General features: G+C 53.5%; 1 protein-coding gene across 19 annotated transcripts in view; it reads left to right on the top strand.

Annotated features, from left to right (window-relative positions):
* The window catches only part of LOC122385013 (rho guanine nucleotide exchange factor 11-like), a 146,743-nt gene that overhangs the window by 35,789 nt on the left and 86,846 nt on the right, over positions 1-24,108 (top strand). For 12 of the 19 annotated variants that reach the window (XM_043372936.1, XM_043372940.1, XM_043372929.1 and 9 more), the window contains 2 exons: positions 12,411-12,610; positions 16,318-16,476. In XM_043372936.1, the coding sequence (XP_043228871.1) occupies positions 12,411-12,610; positions 16,318-16,476 (359 nt within the window). The remainder of the gene's footprint in view (positions 1-12,410; positions 12,611-16,317; positions 16,477-24,108) is intronic. The other 7 variants (XM_043372943.1, XM_043372934.1, XM_043372933.1 and 4 more) reach the window with 1 other exon arrangement.

Below are 24,108 nucleotides of genomic sequence, written 5' to 3'. Positions count from 1 at the left end.
CCGTCTGCCGCTGTTTATTTGGACATGACAGCCGGCCAGGCTGGCAGCAGTCGAGACGGCTCAGTCCCCACGAGCACGACCGGTGGCGGTCAAGGCCGCTGTCACGGCGTGTTGTACCGCGCCGCGGGGCGTGCTGCGTGACCGCCTTGCGCCGCCAGTCGGATGGCTGAGCAGATAGTGTCGCGCGCCGCGGCGCCTCGCGGCCATGGCCACTCACCGCTAACGGCCCGCCGCGTACACAATCCGGCCGCTCGACAACGACCCGGAAAAGGCGACCGGTGACGGAGCGCCATGATACCCTGACGCTGTGCCATCGCGCAGCCGGCGCTGGTGAAGCCGCCGGCCGCCCCTGAAACGGGAAGTGATGCATTAGGGCGGGCGGCGTTGTTTTTTGTGTCGGCTCCCCTCTGGCCGGCGGCTGCGGGCTGCGGCTGCGGCGGGCGTTGGTAGGGTGCCGGTGGGGTACTATGGTGTCGCTGGTCGGCCACGGCTGGTCGCTCGCGCTGCTGCCGTTGATCTCTGGCGGCCAGCCGTGACCGGGCGGCCCTCGGACGGCGGCGGCGCTCCGGGCTCCCCCAGCGCAGCGGCAGCCGGTGGCGTAACAAAGACCGCGCCGGCCCTGTACTCTGGGACATTGTCGGCGGACCGGTGACCGGACTGACCGGCCGGCGACTGATCCGCCTCCTTTGTCGCAAACCGCCGCTCTGGGGCCGTGTTGCGCAGTCGGCGACTCATGGCCGGCTGACGGACTGAGGAGGGGGCGGGCCGCCGGGGACGCACGGCAGCTGGCGGATAGCGTCTGTCGCCGGCCGCCGCGCCGCCGGACCGCCCCGTTTCGCCACCGCTCGACTCCAGATCCGTCTGTCCAGACCGGCCCAGACGCGGCGGCCGGCGTGGGAGATGTATTTTTACGTGCGCTGCACCGAGCGTTCCGCGCCTGCCAGCGGCGACGGCGGCCTTCACTTCACAACGGACCGTTCGCCCCGAGCCGGTCCTCACCCCAACTGTACCGCGGAACTCCCACTCCCATTGTAGAGCGGCGTTTAACCTGTGAGCGCTGGGCGCGGCGGCACGTGGCAGCCGCCGCCGCCGCCGGCCGGACCCGGTCGTGTTTTGGGCCGCGGCAGATGAGGCCGTCCAAGGTCGCGGACGCCGGCCAGTGCCGGTAACCGGCGACCGGTGCCGGGCCGGTTTGGTGGCGTGCCGCCGCCGGTCCGTGGGAGCTCGGCAGGGAGGGACGCTTCGCTGTGGAGACCGGGGAGTGCAGAACGCTGGCGAACGGTGGACGTCTCTCTCTCTCTCTCTCTCTCTCTCTCTCTCTCTCTCTCTCTCTCTCTCTCTCTCTCTCTCTCTCTCTCTCTCTCTCTCTCTCTCTCTCTCTCTCTCTCTCTCTCTCTCTCTCTCTCTCTCCCCTTCTCTGTCTCTCTCTCGTTCTCTTTCTTTCTGTCTCTCCTCCCTACCTTTCTATATCTCTCGGTACTGGACAGTCCACGGGCTGTCATCAGTACTGACCGGGCTGTCCAGCAGGGTTCGGCCGCCAGATTGCAGAACTCTGCCTCGGTTGCACTGCACCCGTTAACGACAAGGAAAAATCTGATCGTACACTGGAAGGCAGCAGTCATTCGACCTTGTGGTTCACATTAATCCGTGGCGTATCGAAGGCTGGACATTTTTGAACCTAGAAATAGTGGGTCATTTTTATTAACCTACATTCATGGGATATTATTTCTCTTTCAAAAGCCGGATTTGAACTTGGCGATTCCGAATAATTTTTGGCTCATGTAGCGACTATTCTGGGACTGAGCTGGCCCACCACCCATGTCTTAGGCCCAGCACTGCTGCGATGGCTGGGTGTCTGAGGGGGTGGGCTGCCGTGGTTCAAACATCATGGCGCGACAAACCAGTTATGGTGTGGCCGTGTCACGACCGCCGCCACCACCCGCGGTCTCTCTCTCTCTCTCTCTCTCTCTCTCTCTCTCTCTCTCTCTCTCTCTCTCTCTCTCTCTCTCTCTCTCTCTCTCTCTCTCTCTCTCTCTCTCTCTCGTACCTCCCTCACGATTACCCTCTCTTTTGATTCTTTCTCTGATTCTCACTCTCTTTCCCTGTCTCTCCCTCCCTCCCTCCCTCTCGACTGCTGTCCGACAGTCCAGCCCCCGCACCCCGTGCAGACTGCGCTGCCCATTGTCCGGTCAGGGTCGGCCTCCGCGCCGTGTCGTGTCAGATCGGTCGTGTCCTGCGGTCGGACATAGGCTGGTCTCGGCGGCTGCGGTCGGCCGGTCAGCGGAGCCGGACCAGCCTGCGTGCCCAGAACAGACCGCAGCCGACCCATTGTGTGACCGACACCGCGCCGGTGCCGCGGACCGCTCTCGCCGCTTCCGCCGCCGTGAGCTGTCAGAGCTCTGTGACCAGCTGATTCGTCGCCGCCGTGTACGATTGTCTCCTTGTCACCGCTGATGACCTGTGCACGCAGTCGGGGCCGACACGCACTGGGGAGCATGGTCTGCACGGACGGGGTGACCCCCGGTGCAGGACACGTGTAGGGACACTGTTCCGGACACGATTATCCGTGTCCTCGCACCGTGATAGGGTCCCTCGGCCGGCGCGCGCGTGGTGGGACACTGGACTCATGCCGCTGCCGACTGCTGGCAGGGCCGGGCGGGGAGCGAGGGCGGGGGTGTTCGGTGTTACGACGGGCGGTCGTCATGCTGGGCGGGCAGGTCGTGCCGAGCGAGTGCAGGCTGCAATCAGCTGACCGGCGGCCGGCGCGGTCGGGGGCGAGCCGACACGAGTCGACGGGGGGGGGGGGCGGGGGCGACCGGTGAGCCCACGGCGACCGTGGTCGAGGAAGGGAGCGAATTCTGCTGGCCACCCGAGGTGTTGTGGATTGGAACTGCTGCTTTAGCGTAGGAGGATGTCATGCTGATTGGTTGAACAGATCGTGATCAAGCGGTCAATGCTCGCCGTCCAACCAGCCCGTGAGCCACTCCTCGAGTTTGATTTGAGTGGGTTCGACCGGCCCGACCTCATGTCGTCCTTCAGTGGAATGGCGGGGAGTCGGCTAGAAATGAGGATAATTGGACGCCGAGTGAAGCGCCGCCGTGTCGTGCCGTGACGTCACGATGCGTCACCCTGTCACGGGTGGCGGGCGCCGGCGTGCGAACCGCCACTGGTGCCGGTCGACAGCTGGCACGGCCGTGTTTTATCTATTGTCGGCTGCTCGTCGGTTCCGTCTCGGTTCTGACTGCCGGCAGGCTGCCCTCGGGCTGCAGACGAGTGCTGTGGAGCTGCGCTGTGGTAGCGAGCGGCGAGCGCCCTCCCACTGCGCACAGTTGTCAGCAGCTCACGCGCTAACTAGCCTTCTGCTGATCGGTGTATGGCCCGGCTGACAGCCAGAACACACCCGATCACCACGGCGGCGATCGGTGCGCCGCTGCTGCGGTTCCGGCGCGCCTTACATGGCCGACACACGCCGCCGTGGGCGGTGGCCGTAGTCCTGCCACCGGCCGACCGACGGCGTGCTCACGGTACGGCCGTATTAGGACCGTGCGCGACCCACCGCGCGGTCCGGTCCGAGGCACGTGCCTTGTTGGCTGAGGGCTGTTGCATCTGATGTTGCTTGTGATGCTGGCTCTGGTCGCTACGTAAATGGCCGGCACACACAGAGGCTTTTGGCCACACAGAGTACATTTTGCATAGCCGTTGACTGTGATGTGAATGTAAATGATGTCGTACTGTATACCTTACCCAGCGGTCTTCAGTCCTGATTCTCATGCATATCTGTCTTCCAGATTCCGTTTATCTGTGTACCCTGTACCCTCGAACCCCACCAGTAGCGTGACTGCCGACCTAGCTGTGCCTACCGGCGCGGCGGTTGGAGCCGGGCGCCGACGGGCCGACTGTTTCCGGGTGCGGTCGCTCCTCAGCTGTCCCTGCCGCGGCCGCCGCCGCTCGATACCCAGACTCAGACATGCACACGGCGCTCCTGGCCAGCCGCTGCCGCCGGCCGATGCCCCCGGGGCACGTTTGACCAGCGGGCAACGCCCGGGAATGGGCCCCGAGCGACAAAAGGCTCGGGCGGGGTGCTAGCTGCGGCTTTAGTTTCGACGTGCTTGTATTGTCGATGGCTGGTAAGCTAGGATAACAGGCGTTGCCGTGTTTGAACATGCTGTGCGTTTCCTAGGGTGGTGCTCGCTGCTCAGCTGCTATGGGGTCTTATGGATCCCTGGAAATGACAGTGGGTCAAGCGGAGGACAGCTTTAGACGATTGTGTTCGGTGGGCCGCCAGCCTCTAGGCTCAGGCCGTGTCTGGCTTAATCCGTAACTCGTACCCGGCCGTTGCGCTCCGACTGGTCGTGTTGTGGGCGGCACCGGTGAGACATGCCCTGGCGGGGCTCACGTCATCGCCTGCCGCACCCCGATGACGAGTGAGCGTCACCTCACCATGAAGAAAGCGTGCGTGCGTCATCGCCGAAGGACGGTCCCGGTTCGAACCCTGGGTGAGGGTGCTGGCCACACTGGCCACGCCGGTACACAGAGGTTCGTGATAGAACCCCGGCCCTGTGTCTGAAGGGTATGGGAGCGCGACTGCAAATAGGGGTCAACAGCTGCTAACCATTCTGCAGTGTGAATTGTTCTGAGGTAACATTTGTTTTACGAACCCGGCACTGTGTCGGATTATGGCGAGCGTGGCAGTTTGTATGTTGGCCGGACAGTGCTGTCGCCTTGGGGAGCATTCATTCTGGCCAGGGTTCATAATGTCCAGGGTACGTTATGCCCAGCGTCGAAATGGCCAGTGCCTTAAATGGGCCAGAGTTCATAATGTCCAGGGATTGCATGGTCCAAATGCGGCCAACTGGCTCCAGATAGGGTATATTCAAAGAGGCCAGGGTTCATAATGTCCAGGGCACGATGTGTCCAGTGTTCGAAATGGCCAGGGTTCATAATGTCCAGGGCACGATGTGTCCAGTGTTCAAAATGGCCAGAGTTCATAATGTCCAGGGCACGATGTGTCCAGTGTTCAAAATGGCCAGTGCCTTGAATGGGCCAGAGTTCATAGTGTCCAGGGATTACAGTCACTGAAAATGACGTCATTATGTAAAAAAAACACGGAACCAGCTCAATGCGAAGCAGTGCAGTGCCGAAGGCAATGCCTTAGGAGAGATTACAGGCAATAGTAAATCAAAGGCCTGAAGCCAGATACATAACCACTTAACCTAAAAATATTTGATTTACTATTGCTTGCAATCTATTCATGCGAGAAATTATTTCCTTATCCCCGGTAGGCAAACATCATTACCTTAGGTTAGGTTAGGTTAGGTTAGGTTAGGTTAGATTATTTTAGGTTAGGTTAGGATAGGTTAGGTTTGGTTGGGTTGGGTGGACTATGTAATCCCTGGACACTATGAACTCTGGTCCATTCAAGGCACTGGCCATTTTGAACACTGGACATATCGTGCCCTGGACATTATGAACCCTGGCCATTTCGAACACTGGACACATCGTGCCCTGGACATTATGAACCCTGGCCATTTCGAGCACTGGACACATCGTGCCCTGGACATTATGAACCCTGGCCTCTTTGAATTTACCCTATCTGCAGCCAGTTGGCCACATTTGGACCATGTAATCCCTGGACAATATGAACACTGGCCAATTCAAGGCACTGGCCATTTCGAGCACTGGACACATCATGCCCTGGACATTATGAACCCTGGCCTAAATAATACGCCTCCGTCGCCTTTCGGGTCACTGCGGCGGCACTAATGCCTTGCAAGCGCCCTCTCCCCGCCCTCTCCCCACCCTCTGTCCGCCGTGCGCTACCCAGCGCCCCTGTGTACCCGCTTTATGACACTTTCTCTTGCACTGGAGTATGGAGTTGGTGCCCCGAGTGCCGATTGTCTCGCCGTCTCGGTCGCCGGATGTGTTTTGCAGTTTGTTCGTCCGTCAGCCAGTTGACCAGAAGGAGTGTCTGGGAAAGAGAGAGAGAGAGAGAGAGAGAGAGAGAGAGAGAGAGAGAGAGAGAGAGAGAGAGAGAGAGAGAGAGAGAGAGAGAGAGAGAGAGAGAGAGAGAGAGAGAGAGAGGCAGGGGAGAGATTGATTGGAAAGAGAGGGGAGCTGGATGGAGGAAAGGAGGGGGAGGAGAGGGAATTAGAGGGCTGTAAAGGAAGAGAGGAGAGAGAGGCTCACGCGACACGAACGGGAGTTTCGGTTAATCGTTTCTCGTTTAAATTGACCATTGTTTACGACACTCATCAGCGCTTTGTGGAGTTTATATTTGGCGTCCAAGTCGGCCCCACAATGAAAGTTAACTGGGAGCAAACTGGGAGATCATTGCTGGCATTGCTCAACGTCGTTACTCGTTAGCTCGTGACAACCGACTAAGCGGCCCCTCAGAAGCGGAATATAGCCTGGTTAGTTGCGACAAGTGCGGATGGGGGTCCTCAGTTTAGCTGGGTTTAGGTCCTGTCATTAGACTCTCGGTAGAGTGTGCTTATGAACTGCCGGTGGTCGTATTTTGTTTGAGTGAATAGTCACATGTGATGTGTCGTGCGAGTATGTTTTATACGATGTGCCTGGGAAAGACGTTGGCACTGCGCATTTCACTGACATTCATGACACCTGAGGCCAGAAGTGATAAACGCCCCCATAAGTCATTGTGTTGTGGTAGGTCACTAAACATTTATCACTTCCGACAACGCGGGTGCTCGGTGTCTGAGTCATACGATTACAACTTCAGCCGTAAGAGCGGTAGAACCAATATCACGGTCCCAACTGACAACAGAACCCACACCAGGGCTTCCATTGCTCATGCTATACTACATGCTATTTCCCACACAACATTGACCCTCGTTCCTGTGTATACCGTCAAATATTCACATCCCACCCACAACACCGTCGTATCCAAGCAGCCCCAAACCCAAAACTAGCCTGTGGCTGAGCTGTGGCCACCGAAATGGCTACCCTGCAACAGCCACTGCGGTGGCTCCAGCCGGCCCACCGTACCGTTAATCACGACGCCTTTTGGTTGTATCGTGCTGGGCCATGTTGTGTGCTTTTGTTTCGTGCTGTGTTGGGCACCCGTCCGTGGGGAGGGGAGGGGGGGGGGGAAGCAGTCAGCGGGGTACAGGCAAATGAGGTTACCGGTGTTAATAAGTAGCCGTTATTGTCCTAAGCTATGCTGTTTCGCTTCTGCTTCCTCCTGGCTTGAACACTAAGGGACTGTGAATGAAGGTTGCCGTGTTTGTTTGTTTTTCATTTGCACAAATGGCTGCCCTAGAAGCTAGTTTTGTGGGAGACGTGGTGGTAGGATAGGTTGGTAGGTTTAGAGACGTCATTCTTGCATCGCAGCGCTTGAGCGGAAGACCAGACGACTTTGCGTACCGCGAATGGCGCTGGTTATGATCCATGTTCCGAGTAGCACAGACCTCTCTCGTACGGCACGGCGGTCGCGACGGGTTGTGATTCCGAGTACCACGTCGTACTCCAGTGCCCTTCCCCTGCAGGTCACAGAGCATGGTGCCCAGACTTGACCACCGTACAACCCGCCATGACACGGGGCTCAATTCAACCCAGGGTTCAACAGCAGCCCAGCGCCCTTAGAGGCCCCAGTGAACTGTCAGTTCTCACCGCAGCGCGATTCGGGGTAACAGCACCTGCCCATTATGCGCGGCGGTCGCTTTGATGATACCTTTTCCGCCATCAGTGCGTTACCAGGCGGCAGTGCGGCCCAGTGAAGGCTATCACTCCCATCACTGAGCGGTTAGCTTTCGTATGCAGTCTGCAGCTACGAACGGTGCCGTTCTTCCATCTTGAGCTTTGGTCCATGCACCGAAAAGCGGTGTTGTTGGGTGGTGGTTGGATCGCCTCTACTACAGTCTACACCCACCGGTCTGTGCGCGGCACTCCTCCGCTGAGTTGTCGGTGGTTCCGTCACCATGGCGCCTACACCCTGCGCACGGGACAAAAATCGGCGACTATCAGCTGGCGCCCTCATCCGTTACTGGTTTTCCTCGTCACAGGCGACGACACAACCGTTTCTTATTCAGCTGCCTACGTGGGCCTTTGTGAACGGATTCTTCGCTTCCGACGTATTCCCCATTGTTGGGTGAATATAATTAACGTATTCCTGAAGGTTACGATTGTATTGTATCTCATTTAAATATCTTCAATTGTTTGCATTCAATCTAAACCACAGCGGGCCGTTTGACCAGTTTTATCCCATTATGCATTCATGTCCGCCTGAATGTTTAATTTTACCAGCCACAAGGTGGGCGCTAATGACACGAGCTGCCGTTCGTGAGCGCGGCCATCTCGGTAAGTGGTGAGGCCGCCGGTGAGTGCGGGCCATCAGAGGCCATCGGCCCGGTCCATGGAGCAGGCAGAGGCGCAGGGGGAGGCGGCACCTCTCCGGAGGAACCCAGTCAGCCGGCACCGCTATCAAACCGGCATCACGGCCAGCGTCGCCATTGCACCGGCGACTATCTTCACACGGCTCTCACTGGCCAGCCCCGGCGCTGATAACCGACTCAGAGCCGCGCGGGCAGCGCCGCCGCCCACGGGCGCTGTTAGGAGGGTCGCCGCAAGGTCGGACAGGGTCGTAACGGAATAGCGAAACGGACGGTCTGACAAAGACGGACGGTTTAGGCAAAGATGGCAAAGCAAAGCCCACGGGTTTGGCAAAGACGGAATTATCAGAAAAGTTCAGATCTACGTCAAGTGTTTTTCATTGGAATTGTTTTGCAAGTCGGTGAGATTAAAAAGGAATTGTTGCCATGATCTGGTTAGCTCGACCACGACTCACGAGCCATGGCTTTTCACGTTTTACGTAATCGTGGATATGTCTGATTGTATTTAGCAGTCCAGAATACTTCCGTGTTGGACCATAGCTCTAGTCTAGTTTTTAAGTGGTTGATTTTCTTTTCATAATTAAGATTCCCTATATCTATGTTCGGGTCGTTCGGTATTTTTATGCCTAACACTTCCAAAGGTGTCGCTTCCCAAAAAAGATCGAGGTGGCTGCAGATTGGTCCCTTTATGTCGGCATCCTTCCCGATCCAAAAAGGTTAAGTCTTTTGCCTATTCAGCTGGAGGCCTGAAATTAGCTTAAAGTCTTCGAACAACGTCACGCAATTCTCCAATGAGGTCTCGGAGCCATCCAATACCACAGTGAAGTCGTCCGCATATGCCGTGACCTTAATATTGGAATTGCCGACCCGCAATCCTACAATGTTTTGTGCCGCTCTTTTTTCTGTCAGAAGTGGTTCGAGGCACAACAAAAACAAATAACAACTTAACGGGCAACCCTGTCTCAAGCCTTTCTGTAAAACGTACGCCTTTGAGAGATGTCCGTTTATCTGCACCACTGCGCGCGGAAAATTGTCGTTATTTACATTTCCGTATAGGCTAGAGATTAGTTTAACTATATCTGGACCAAAACCAAAGGATAATACTTCCGTGTTAGTCTGGAGCGACTCTATTCTCTCAGCTTTTGGCCATTGTGATATAAACGACGATGGAATCAGGCACCCACCCGGTGGGCGGTGTTTCCCACGCAAACGGATGTCGTGTTTTGTGCCGATCGCTCCTTTGTCGACATGAAGCTGGAAATACAAAAACCATTGTCCAATCTCGAATGGGTTAGTCCTAATTAACTTGGTAAACTTGTTACTCTTCACCTTGACTTTTTGCTGTAAATCGTGAGGTCGGTCTTGGACGTTGGCTGACGTAAAAATGCACCGCGCAGTATGTTGCCCTTATCATAATCCGTTCAGCTATCGCTGTCTGAACGCCATCTCATACCGCTGTTAGTCAGTTAGCTGCGAAACCGGAACGTACCGTGAAGTGTGCGACCCGACGCGAATCTATCGCTCCTGGCACTCCATATACTGTCATACCGCACACATCGTATCAGTTCGATGATTGCGCTGGCCTTGTTTGGCTAGTGATTGAGTGGCCTAAGAGTCCCCTGATTCATCCCCGTTATGCTGGTGGTATCATGGCTTGTCTTATCCGTAACCCAATCGCGTTCCTATGTCCCCACACTAGACCAGTGACTGCCTACTCAACTATTCACTACTCAGCGACATGAAATAGTTCGCGAGAGTTCATACCAAATATGCTGTTCCTTTATGAAGGGGAAATTCACTGTTCTCGTGTACGGAGAGGAAACCATATGTTCTGTGAAGAGATCAAGTGATCCAGTGTTTCCATGTTATTTATTGACCGTTATACGATCTCTCGAGCAACCAGACGAGCTCCTCGTTTACCAACTAAGCCGTCAGAGGACGGTAGCTCTCCGCCCCGTCTCGTCCTGTTAGTCCCGTCCTGTCCTGTTCCGGCCCGTCTCAACCCTTCCCTTCCCGTGTCGTCGACGGCTGGTGCTCCCTGTTTTCGTGTTTTCGCTGCAGCTGCCGTCACCGACAGACACGCGACAGTGATGTTTGGGCAGCTGTCCCCCGGTTACATCAGTATTCGACCGGCAGATGGGTTGGGGTGCCGCTGGTCGGGGTCGGTCCTTGTGATGCCTGAACGGGGCACAGGCATGGGTCGGCTGTGTGTGGACTGTCCTGTACACAGTGTACCGTATACATTGGACAGCGGGAACTGGGCCACTCCCCGTGACAACTTCCATCGATCAGGGCATGATCACTTCGCAATGGAAACAAACCTGGCGACTGAATGATGTCGGACAGATTGGCGTGATGTCAGGATGACCCGTTCGATGTCAGGCCGATGCGTTAGACACACTGTCGCAGTTCCCGACTGTCGCGGGCAGTTATTTCTAGCTCTTCAAGTCTTGTTGGTATTCTTCATTCTCCAGACCTTTTGCGTTTTGTATGCAACCGGCAAGTCGTATTCGTATCCCACCGGTTGACCCGCATCGCCTTAGCGCATACCCAACCCTTCATCCCTGAGTGACGAGTGTGTGGGCAGTGAGCATTGTGCAATGTTTGTGTCCTCTACAGGGTTGGGCAGATAAATTGGGACAAAATACGTATTTGCATTTAAAACGCCGTAGCTTAGAAATTTGTAAACATAGTCATTTCAAATTTGGATCACATATTGTCACACCAATTTTACACCTGTATCACCAAATATGGTCACCGTGGTCCACCTGCATCAGTCCTTGTCGGTGCCTGGACTGACTGCACGCGCGGCGAGATCTCCCGTCTGAAATGGCTCGTGATTGTAGCCGACTGGCACTGCTGAGGCTCGCCACAGTCACATGGGGACGTTCGTTAGACTCACCCGCAAAAACGCCCCAGCAACCAGAACTTGTGTGGGCTGAGGTTTAATGAGGAAGGGGGCATTTTCCCTTGAGTACAGTTTGCGGGATCCTCGGTTTCAGGAGATTTTGTATTTAATTTACTGCATGCCGGGGAGCTGACTCCTCGAAGAGCATCACCCCATGCAGGATGTTGCCTTCTTCCATCTTGTTGGTTCGAACTGCCGGAATAATGGTTAGGTACCCTGTAATGGCGAACCCCCTCCCGATTCCGTAAAATAAGGGGGCCCCACGTGACCGTCAGAAGTCACCGAGTGGAATGCCATCACCGATGTCTGCTGCATGTTTTTTGGAACTAAGATCACGTCTTCTGGGCTGGTTGCGATGTTACATGGTGTTTGCGGTTGTTCATATGTTCGGTTATGGGGATACCATCGTCAGAAATGAGTAATGACCTGCACGTGCTTGCTCGCTTCTCCAAGCCCTTCAAGAGGAAACAATGTTTTTTTTTCAAACATGTATTCATGCAACTCAGTACAAAATCACTGGTCACATTTACATACAAAACAGTCGTTTATACAAAACATCACGAGCAAAATGTAGGAAACAATCTTTTTAACGTCACAGCTGCTTCAACATCTATGTTAACAGGTTGATATGCATCAGTGCATAAGAGTACATGTTTGAGGTGCTGGTATATCGCTTTCTCAAGGCGCGGCTACCTTCGTTGTAAGCTCGCGCCACTGTTTTCGCGAGGATCCTCTGATTTAACTGAATTTTACCCTTTAGCCCCCCTGGAAAACCGGGGGAGCGGCCGGTGTCAATGCAATAGGTATGTAAGGATGAGTCAATAGCATCTCTTCCTCCAACGTTTACGTCTGTTCGATACACACTACTTTCAGCCATTTGATGGAGCATAATTAGAATATTGGCATGCATGTGCGCGCGGACTAAGTTGATAGTGGCTTGCCTAAGCCCACGTTCTGTGACCAGCCGACTCACAATTACAACGCAACCTGCATAACATGGAAAAATATTCATTAGCCTATATTTATGTTTAAAAATTATCTTTATCACTCAAAAAAATAGTCGTTTTAGAGGAAGTTGAAATTTGTCCCAATTTATCTGCCCAACCCTGTACAACCTCGTCCGTATCTGACTGTGTCCCTCCCTCTCTGCCTCACAGGTCCGCGGCGGCTGAGCGCGGCCGAGTCTATGGGTGACCTGGGCTCGGGTCGGCACGCCCGGTCATCACACCACGTGGCCGGGGACGCCGATAGTCCGCTGTTCACCCCACCCGGCACACCGCCGCCGCCCTATGGAGGAAGCACGTGTGATGTGGCCTCTGCGACGGCGGCCGGCGACTGGGACAGATTCGACCATGAGGTATGATCTCCGCTCCGACCGCGGGCTGCGGACAGGGCTGGAGAGGTGTGGGGATGCTTTGGTGTCTGATTTTTTTAGGAATAACGTAGAAGTTTGAAAGTTAATTATAAATGCATTTGATCTTGTCGTTGGGATTTCCGATCACAAAGAAGAGGCGTATCAAATTAAAATTTGTTTCGTGTTGTTATCAGATAGCTCGTTCCAACCCGTTGAGTAGATGATATCAAGTTTCATAATTCTTAGTCGGCCCGTGCGTGTGGGGTTTTTGAGTTTGCGATCACGGTTTGCTGTTGTTGAGGCCTGTATCCTGACCGTTGTCAGGCCAGCTGTGTTGATTCTTTCCATGGGTGTGCATGAGGCCATGATCTAGTCGATGGCCGTCGCTGTGTTCCAGTAGATGTGTAGGATGTATCGCTGCCGCTGTAGTTTAGCTATCCATCGGTGTGCAGAGATGGTGTTGGTCGGTCCGCTCGGCTCTCATCCCTCCGCCGCGGGCCTGGCTTACCCGCTGTGTCGGTTTGGTGTGTAGCGGCTCGGTTGGCGGTCCGCTGCAGCCGCTGACCGGATGGTATCGCTCCTCAATCCTGTAGACGTGGGCCGCTCGCTGCTGTAGGTCGCACGGTGCCGCGGCGGCCGGTGAGCGGGTGCTTTTGGTGACGGTAGCGCGCGGTGTACAGACGGTAGCGCGCCGGGAGGTGGCGGGCGGTGGCCTTGGTGGGGTAGTGATCGGACGGATCGCCGTTAGACCCCGATCGGGGACATAGCAGACGGCAGACTGGTGCAGCCGAGAGAGCTGAGAGCTTTCTGAGCTGTGTCGGGGCTGCTGGAGCCTAAAGAGCTGAAAGCTTTCTGAGCTGCGCGGAGCCACTCAGTGTGCACACTTCTCACAAAAATAACCGAATCATAGGGCAATGAGGACGGTCGGCGTTTCGCCCTGGGTCGCTCTGTTGACGGTCAAAGGCCGACATGAAACCAACGGCGCAGCCTCCGCATCGCACTCCGCCCTGATGGATGGTGCCACGACACAAACAATAATATACACCCTCAGTACATAACATGGTGCCGCCTGAAACATGGGCAATGCACGCTAATCACAACAGCTAATCAGAATTCCTTATGCACACTTAGGATTTCCTTTTTCGAACTCTTTTACGACAATGCCTTCTTTCCTTCTTGCCATGTACCGTTCCCTACCTGACATCCCATCCCTTGCCCATCACACCAATAGGTATGGCCGCGGCGCTACAGTAACCCGTCTTGGAGATGTATCTGCAAAAATTGAACACTGACACCAGCTATTGATGCATCTCCCCTTCGGCCGTCTTTTCCTGTATCGTTGTAACAGTAGCGCTGCATGTATCCATACCATTGAATCGTTTTCCAACTAGGCATGCGGGGAACAACATGGTCTGTTAGTTGCATGTCACCATTGATCTGACTATGGCCAGCCGGACTCTCGGGAACGCATGCGTTGAGTGACTGTAGAAGTGTTTGGATATTGGACACCGGCTTCCCTAGTCACATAGTGCTTCCCTCGTAGACAGCATGTTTGCCCCGTATACACCGTTGTACAGGGGTCCCTTTGTTTCTTAGTTGCGGTGTGTTAGTGGGGTCGGCCTTTTGAGTGGCTGCGGTGTGCGTTTGTGTGGATCTGCTCTCAAGCACGCGCCCAGACTGACCCGGCGAGCGGTCGGGTCACCGCCGCTCGCCGGGCCAGCGCCGCCCGTGGCGGGCGCCGCAACTACGGATATGTACTCTAGCACCTGTGCTGCCTGAGTAGTGTGTGCATTCGATTCATTTTTTTCGCTTTGGGAGTGTAATGTTTTATACGGTTCTAAGCACTTTATTTTGTTCTTCAGTTTATTGGCCTTTTTGCACAAGTCCGAGTTTTGACTAGTCTCATTTTTAGCTTTTCTTACATTACATTCTCGGTAAACTTTTACATTTTACGTTTTGGTTTCATTTTTGTCATGTTCTTATATTATTTGCTTTAGTTTCTTTGTGTGTCTGTGCGGTTGTCTGACACCCTATCCCCGGGAAGAGTCTTGGCTGTTGTCACTCCACCTGTCCCTGTCTTGGCTGGTATGCAATGCTGTCCTGTGTCTGGTATGCAGTGCTGTCCTGTCTGGCGTGTCATGTTGTCCTGTCTGGAGTGTTGAGTTGTCCTGTCTGGTGTATCATGCTGTCCTGTCCGACAGCCGCTTGCGTTCGTCAGAGACAATGGTGGCGATGGTGGTAACGCAGGTTATTGGGATCAGCCCAGATTTACCCGCAGGGTCCGAGTGGTTCTGCTCAATGCACGGTCGATAGGTGGAGTAGGGGCTCTCTAACTAAGCCACATTTTATGAGGTCTGAGCCAGATTATTCTTGGAATTATCGGGCGCTACTTGTTGTGAAGTTGGGCGCATATCTTGGAAGAATAATGCGCTCTATCGAGTCAATGCTTTCGAGGGCTATTGGATACCTTTGTGATTGCCAGCAATTTGGGTTGAGTGTCGGCCTAATCGGTACTCGGGTCGGCATGTCCCGTGATTAATGTTCTCAATGCTTAGGCTCAATATTAATAGGCTAATCATGTTTTGTTTGTTTGTTTGTTTGTTTGTTTGTTTGTTTGTTTGTTTGTTTTTGCCTGCGGACTCAGTTATTTATAAGTATCATTCAAAAAGTGGGTCATTCAAGTTTTGTTAAAAATGTATAACCCATAATTACGAAATGGTTATTTTTTACTTGCTTCATAGTCATCCAGATCAGCAGCTTCGTTTTCATTTAATTGTCATACATTTAATTTAATTTCATTTAATTTAATTGTCATAATTGTCATACCAAAGCGGCCCTGGTGGCGCAGTCGGTTAAGGCGTCGACCCGCGGTGCGGGCGGTGCCGGGTTCGGGTTCGATTCCCGGTTCCGCCCGTTCCGCGGGCGTCGTCCCCGGCTGTGTCACCAGGTGTGGGGTAGGCTCCCACTTCAGCCGTAGCCTGGGGGTGGGGGAACAAGGGCCAGGAGGAGGAGGAGCCCTCCTGTAAATGGGATACAGTGCCCGTTGGAGGGAGGCCTGAATAAAAAAAAAAACTTCCACCCCGTCGTCGCCGCTGCCGCCGCAATCTGTATCAGTCGCTCGATCTGTGGCAATCTGTGTCTGTTTCTGTGTCTCTGTGTGGCTAATGTCTGACGGGCGCCTGTCCACTGCTGCGTCTGTGTGTTTGCCGCTGGGTGTGTGTGTTTGTAGCTGATGGGTGTCCGTCCACCTCGTGTGTCCGTGTGCCCGTGTGTGTGCGTCTGTCTATGGCTGATGGGCGTCTGTCCACGGCGTGTGTCTGTGTGTCCGTCTGTGTGTTTGTCGCTACGTGTCTGTGTGTCTGTTGTTGGCCGTGTATGTGTATGGCTGATGAGCGTCTGTCCTGTCCGTCCGTGTGTCTGTCGTCCTGTGTGGATGTCCGTATGTCTATCGCTCTGTGTATGGCTGATGGGCGTCCGTCCACCGCGTGTGTCCGCGTGGTGTCCATCCCTCCCTGTGTGTTTGCCTGTGTGTCTGTTGCTCTCTATGTGGCTGATGGGCGTCCCTCCGACACATGTGTCCGTCTGTGTGTCCGTGTGTTTGTCTTTGTGTGGCTGATGGGCGGTCTTGCACCTCGCGTGCCCGTGTGTCTGTCTGTGTGTATGGCTGATTGGCGTCCGTCCACCTCGCGTATCCGTGTGCGTCCCGGCAGCCCGGGTCGGCCGGCAGCGGCGGAGGTCGTTCCTCGGCCAGCCGTCGCGTGCCCTACACGCGCTCCTTCAGCCTGACCAGCGCGGCGCCTCGAACACCGGCATCGAACGGCGCCTGCTGCCAGTCACCAGACGTCTCCGGCCCTTTCTCGCCCTCGCAGGTCCGTAAGCACACGAAACGCGCCGGTTAGCGACGCCAAGTCAAACCAATGCATGTAGGAGGTTGGTACCGCTCATTCACAGACTGATAACGAACGATAATCAACCTTACAGTAGGGCGTCTCGAGGCTGAACCGATGTGCTCTTACGATACCTTTTCCAGGCAGCAACATCTTACTCACGATACAGAATCGGTAACACGCATAAATCGAGCTGAAGCTCACACAATTCGCCAAACTCGGACCAATCTCACACCTTCGCATCCCCGGCTTCCGCCGTTGGGTCGTGCAGGTGCTTGACCATTGTGCATATACGAACTGCTAGCCACCGCCTTCCAAAACTAACTGGTCACGGCCGCTAACAACTGGGTACTGGTGGCGTCAGTTCAGCGCGCAGATGCAGTCAGTTCGACATTGTTTCTCTGCACGCATTCTTCCCTCGTGACCAGGACTCTCCGCAGGGTCCAATTCAGTCAGTGTCCCCTCGCGCAGTGGGCGCTCCTTTCTGTATGCGCGGTCACTCGCCAGGGAGCTGACGCAGCGTGCGCTGGAGATCTGGGCTGCGTGCTAGGCTGCTGCGTTTGTTACGACCTATCCCAACACAGTCACAAGTGACTGCCTGTGCTGTTCTTAGCGGGATTCTGCTGAAAAGGTCTGTGTTGTTTGGTGTTAGTTGTGACCGTGTCTCCATTGGAAAGAAATCGTGTCGTTCTATCTTACCACTCACTTCCGGTGACCATCACTTCTCAGTTTCAGTGACTTTGTTATCCTTTTCCCTCCGTAATCGGTCTGAGAACTTGCCAAAAATGATTGCCTGTCGCGGCACCCTCACAGCTCACCCCTGTGCTTCTGCGATGCACCGTCTGTCTCGACTGCCAGTCTTTGTCAATCTTCAGATATGCGCCGTCAATTGGGTCGAGCCGGGTCGCGGCGCTCCCTGCTCTGACAGCAGGCAGAACATAACCGAATGAGAGGCATTGTGAATGTCTTTTCTCGCATTTCCATTGAGTGGAAAGGCGGCACTTTGCAAAAGGCAAAGTGCCTTGGTTCTTTGTGATCTTCCCGCGTTACATTGTCCTCCGTTTGTTGTTTTTAGCCGTGTGCCTCCAACTGTTTGGGAGTTGATTGGCAGCTTTTTATGATGCGTCCCGCCCCTACCTACCGGTTGTCAATCAGCGATGAGACGAGGCGGGGTGCCTGGTGGCACCAGGGACCTTGAAAATTCGGGGAAGGCACTGTAAGCGACCGGGGTGAATGATTCCTGAGGACGCTGGCAGGGACAGCGGACTCCCTATATGCAGGTAGTGATAGCTGTGGACAACACCAAGCTACCAGCTGGAAGGGCAGGTGGTCGGAACTGGCTGTTATTCAACTCTGGCTATGCTCGGCCGATTGGTTTTTTGGGTGCCTCTCTACCCAAGCAATCAGAGCTGAGTGTCCAACTATCCGACTGACGGCTGGCTGTGGGTGGGTGATGGCCAGCCCGGCAGGTCAACTGTATTTACCGTGTCGGTCTGACCGGCTGTCGGTGACGGTCGACTGACAGGCCGGCCGTCATCCGGTCCTCTGCTGACAGCCGCCCGTCAGCCGCCCGTCCGGCCGGTTGCCGTCCGTCGAAGCCGGATCTTCTGACGCACCGAACGCCTGCCGTTCGATCGGTGACGTGTCTCTGGTCAGCGTGAGTCACCTGTGGGTCTGCCGGTCCGTCAGTACCGCACGGTCTGTCCGTGCCGCCTCCCTGCCATTTTCGACGGCACGGCTGGGCAGTTACATGGCTCAGGAATGGTCCAGACGGGGTGGTTTGGGGCCGTAGGGCGCTTGGAAGAGAAGGGAGGGAGTCGTCCGCCCGCTTCCGCCACTCTATCAGCTGTCTCCACTGGCGCCGGCGTGTCGACTCCGCACTGTAGCTTGTCTCTTCCCCCTCTCCCTCTCCCATTTCTCTCTGGAAGCTTCCCTCTCCCCGTGCGCTGACGGCCATTAGCTGGGGCTGTCTGGTTATTGACTCAGCAAGGTCGTGCTCAGTGGCTGGCAGCTAGTCTTACGGCAGGGAATAATGCCAGCAAAATATAATCTATTGCTTTTCTTCAGATGGAGGGTGGCGTTTTCTCAGGCAAACCAGCATGAGTCTGTGACGTCCGTCGTGAGACATTAAAAACGGTCTCATCCCAGGCCGTCCGTATTGTTCCCGCTAACTCGTTTTTCTCGTTCCTGGTTAGTAGTCTCTCACCTTTCAGGCCATCGTTGCGTGCAAGGCCGCGTACCGAACCCGCTGGAGATTGTGGTAGCGACCGCTGCTGCGGTAAATCCAAACACCGGCTCGCGATACGGTGTCGGACGAGAGTGTGAAAGTGCGGCGCGTGAGCTGCCGTGTTGCGTGATGTCGGAGTGCCGTGTAATTAGCCACTTATGTTCTATCACGGTTCGCATTGGGCCGTGATTTACGCAATGAGCTGCCCGGTTGCTCGTTGAAAGAGTAGCGTGCGCCCTATCTCGGTGGGAATGTGTTTGGAACTGTGGCCACGCGTTAGGCGATACGTGTTTTTTTAGTCTGTGTCTATGTATGCTAACAAGTATTGATGCTGTGTGCTGTAAGCTGTTTTTGTATGCCCAAAAGGCACGCGTGCGATTTGATATTTGACTGACATGTGTTTGTCTATATTTCCTTTTGTTTTTATCCTGTGCTGGTAAACCCTCGCAGTGACGCCGAGCTGACCTGTTTTAATCTTGCACGGACAATGCCGGCGGGTCGCTATAATAAGCTGCAGAGTGTCGTCAAGGTCGTGCTCGTTTTCAGCGGTATTGCCATTGTTTGGCGTAAAAACCGCTGCCGCACATGGCGAACGGATCAAGGCCACCACTCTCCGGGCAGCGCAGCGAAAAGTGCGCCGGTTCCGCGAATGGTCGCCTCTTGCTCAATGCGCGCTTGCCAAGTCCTTTATGACATTTATATAATGTGACCTTTGCGTGCGGGAGAGTTTGGCGTGGGTTTTTGTTCACATTTGCATCAATGGCATGTGCTTGTTGGATGTCGATACTGATCACTTCGTCGGTTTTGTTGTTCCCTGTTTTCATCCCTTACTGAGCTGCCCTTTCTAATGCATTTTATTCCTCTACATCCTCACAAATTCATGTTCGCTAGTGTAATCCTACCGGGAGCCATTCAGCTACCAAACGCTGACCTGTAGCCTGACCTAGTGAATGGCTGACCTAGCCATTCACTGGGCTAGGAAAGCAGATTACAGTCACCGACAGATCAGTCACAGCCCCAGCAGGTCACAGTCACCAGCGACCCACACCCCTCCCCTCCGGCTGTGAGGCCCGCCGCACGCGCCGCTTGTTAGCGTCCCGGCGCTACCGCCACGCCCGGTACCTCGCCGCTTGGGATGACGACAAAGCGTGTTTTGATGGACCCGGCGGCAGACTGGGAAAGTGGGTCGTGATCCAGCGGGATGCGCTGTCGGGATGTGCTGTGGACAGTGGCATCACTGGGACTGATCTACATCTGAATAGAGACGCGCCCGGTCACTGTCGATTCCTGCCTGCTGGTGGTGCTTGCTGTACCTAGTCCGGTTTCAGGCGTTCTAACATTGCTGGGTCCGACTGCCAGAGCCGCGGTCGATTGTTGTTGCTAGCTGTTTTCTCAGGTGTTCGCTGACTTTTGCTGCTGGTTTCTGTAGTCGGGTGTATTTCGCTGTATTTCTGTTCTTTCGGCTAAGTTGTCGATTGCATCATCTGCTGATGTCAATGTTGCCGGTGGTATTTCACAACGCCTCCCACTTGCTCCTGCACTGTTCTGCGTTTGGTGCTGTTTGCTGTGTCCTTTTCAGTTGTTCCACGGTACCGACGTCTTTTCGAAAACCTATTCTATTCGCTGCTCACGTGAAGGTCACGGCAAGCATCACTTTTGAAAGGCTACAATTGGCCAGTTGTGGAAATGGTAAGGCTGCTCTGTGTAGTTTGTTTCGAGATGAGACTGTTGCCATGCATCCAGTTCCGCAATGGCTCATCCGCCTAAGTCGACTTGTGTAGCCGGTCATGCCCGTTGCTGCGTGACACCCTTGTGTGGCGACATTGGGTTTCTTCAGCGAGACCCTGGGATGATCCCTAGGATCAGCTGCCTCGCCGGTCCTGTCCAGATGCTCGCTAAGCTCATGACTCCCGCCCGCCTCCCGCCCGCTACTGTTATCCGTCAGTCCACTGTATGCCGTGGGTAGAATCGGTGCCGGTTTTTCTCCGAGTTCCGACGTGCCCACGCACCTCCGTCGTGTCCCGCTCCGAGTCGACGGAGGATGTCGGCGCGACGAACAATGGGGCGGTGCCGGCGCCGGAGTCACGCCCCGCCCACCGACCTCCAGGGGGCGGCCGGATGGGACCGAGCCACGCCCCTGTCGAGTCGGTCCAGCAGGACACCGACAAACCCCTGCACTGGGGTCCCTGTGGCCGGAGTGTCTATCTTGGTGGTCCCACCGCAGACGAGCGTCGGCTATCCCTCCCTCTTTCGCTGTCACAGCGCTCCACGTCATCCATCCGGCTCTGCAGACCGCAGACTCACCCACGCCTCTCGTCCCCTCCCCGCCAGTTCCGTCCCCCAGGTCAGCGCCGGTGCCATGCAGTCTGTGGGCCCTGGATACTCCCAATCTATACAGCCGTGCCGGGCTGCAGCCCTAAATCACTCGGCTAACTAGCCCACCGACGAAATACAGGGTGGGGCAGCATAATCGGGAATGCTTTTTGGGCTCTGGTCATGAGTAGGCATGGCATTATTTTGATAAATTATATCATGGCAATGAAACGCCCAAAAGTTGTGCATCATCTGACATGACTACATCCATGAGCATGCAACTTCCTGGAAAAGAGCAGCAAAATAGTTCGACGGTGCTCCAAGTGCTTTGCGCGCGCCCATAGACACTAATGTTAAACGAGTAAAACAAGAACATTTTGTTTAAAACAATGCCATTCCACGTAAAGGTTGCTGGACAGGTCAACGTGTTATCACGGACGATAAGGATTGTGTGGGGATACTTAGGACAAAAAGTTAACGTAATCGTCGTAAAATAACTCTTAGCAGAGGACATACAAGATGACTCACTTGAATATAAGGAAGAAGCTCTTGAGCATATTAAAAAGAAACAATGTTCAAAACTTCAGCGACCAAAAATCTTATCACCGACTGGAATACGATAAAAAAGAATGGCATGCCATATAGGGGATTGTATCGAGAATATTGCAGCGGTCATGCAAAGTAAACATCCTGTTGAGGTGATGGACCTATGGGTGGTCTTCAAGGGAGGTGCACGTGGTGCACCCTACTTCATCGAGCCCGGATAAAACGAGCACCTCTGGTAAATACATCCACACTCTGGCAGACTCACGTGGAGTCGTCGGAAGAGAGGATCACTGACGGTCCAGATCACGTCTTACGAGGACTCTGTCCGTGCTGGTACTGCAGTGAGGACGACATGTTATTGTGTAGGGCACCTCCACCTGAGATGAACCAAAAACTTCTGGTCCTTCAACTCCGCCGATTTAAATCCGACCAAATTCTTTATATGGAGCGTTTTTTGGTAGAAGTTTAATGAACAACTTATCATCAGTAAAAACGGTCTTCAGTGCAAGGTACGAAGCTGATGGGCGATCATGGACAAGCAGGAGGCTGCACGTGCATGCGCGTGCTTTTGGACCCGCCTTGAGAAGGTCATCGACGCGAAGGGCGGTCAAATAGGATGAGGGATAGGTAAAAGGTGACCGATTGATGGGATGTTGTTAAAATAGTGCTTAGAGCTATATTTTTAAATTCATGACCAAATAATCCCGTTTGATATTTATTCCCGATTATGCTGCCCCACCCTGTATGCCCTGTGTCTATGACCGGACTGTTGGCTCGGATAGTTAAAAAGGCTGCTTGGTCGATGAAAAGTCTGGCGAGTTTTGTGACGTCGTAGCATGCGAAGTTGTGAAATGGGACGTTGACATTCGTTAGGATAATGAGCTCGTGTTTTTGGAGGTGACTGAGCAGTAGAGGTCTGCACCGGCCGGCTGCAGCCGCGGCTGGCTGCAGCCCCACGGCTGTGGGCCGGGGCGGCTGCAAATATCTCCAAGAACACGGCTACGGCTGTGGCCACGGCTGTGAGATTTCAAGCTCAATCTCAAGTACTCAAATATAAAATTCTAAATCCTTAATCTTACATTCTGATAAACAGTCTAGCCTGCAAAAATCATGCAAAGGATGCCCAGCAACATTGAAAGTGGTGAAGCCTTTGAAAACCTGTAATGGTTTTACCATTTGCTGTAGGGGAGTTTGCACTCTGGTACAGAATACTAATTATAGGTACCAATTGTTCCTTCATCATCAAGAGCTTGACAGTTTCAAAAAATGCAACATGTTGCATTGTCACATCCCTCTCAAACCAATCTCACCTGGTCATTAGGAGAGCACCTTACAGCTATTGAAGACGAGCGTTCAATAATTCTTTCAGGTAATAGAAAAAGAAACCACGCCTAGGTAAAGGCAGGCAAAGGCTTCATAAAATATTATCTAAAATAACTCTTAGATGTATTTCTGGATTTTCGGCAAGTCCAAATACATAATATAAAACTGGCGCTTTATGTTCTAACTGGTGTGTGAGTGACCACTAACAGAAAATGCTGATCAACGAAGCCAATGGAATTAGATTATAAGTGAGCATGAACCTTACTTACGGTTAATTCATATGATGGTGAAAACCATGAACACGTAATTCACATTACGGTGAAAACCCTGAACACAATATTTCTTACGCGAGCTGTTGACTTTACTAATAAAATGACGTCTTTTTCTAAAAAATGTAAAAATGTGATACTTATTCTTTGTTTGAGAGCAAGTTTTTAACTGTATAGCATTATTATTTATTAATTTGGATTTTTATGGCTGTTTATAGTGAGTCAAAGCAATTTATTGCCACTTCTTTGCTATTGACGTCATTTAAACTCAAGTAAAATTTTTGATTGAAAGAGGCAATTGTGGCTCGCACGTCCTTGGGGATTTGAGCGAAGATCATTATTTGGAAAAATAAAAAAGATGAATGTTTTTCTTTCTTGGATGCTCACTAGTGCTTTCATGCCTTGCATATCAAATTAGTTTGAGACTTACTCAGAAGGCTCAGAAGGCTGCTTCAAGCCTGGCATATCACACCCCAGAAAATATGCAAGGTAAGAAAGAAGCAAGAGTTTTGACTAGACAATCACTGTTTGACAGTCCATCAACTTCAGTTTCATTTTCCATACCTAACATTGATAATGAAAAGCATCAGGGTCTGTTGTTCTGTCCCACAACCATGCTTCAGGATTTGGCATTAGATGTCTACACTGTTAGTGCTTCTATTCTGGTTCGTTGTTTATGTTTTCTGTTGATGTAGGTACCTACCTACTCATCTTTCTTAACCCCTTGCAAGGGCTTGTGTAGGCATGCGTTGCGCATCAGGCTTCAGGCCTTTGGCCTAAAGACAGATACACAACCACTTAACCTATGATGCTTCATGAGCTTGATAATCTATAGCCCATTGCAATGTGCTTTTGGCTATATGCTTCAACTAAAAACAACTTATATAATAGGTATACTATTTTTATATACTATTTGGTTGCATTTCATTGAAAGTA

The sequence above is a fragment of the Amphibalanus amphitrite genome, unplaced genomic scaffold (genome assembly GCF_019059575.1).
Source record: "Amphibalanus amphitrite isolate SeventyFive unplaced genomic scaffold, NRLGWU_Aamphi_draft 000205F_arrow, whole genome shotgun sequence".
Taxonomy (NCBI): Eukaryota; Metazoa; Arthropoda; class Thecostraca; order Balanomorpha; family Balanidae; genus Amphibalanus; species Amphibalanus amphitrite.
Note: the sequence above shows the minus strand (reverse complement) of the source record. Positions and strands in the feature narration are given on the sequence as shown.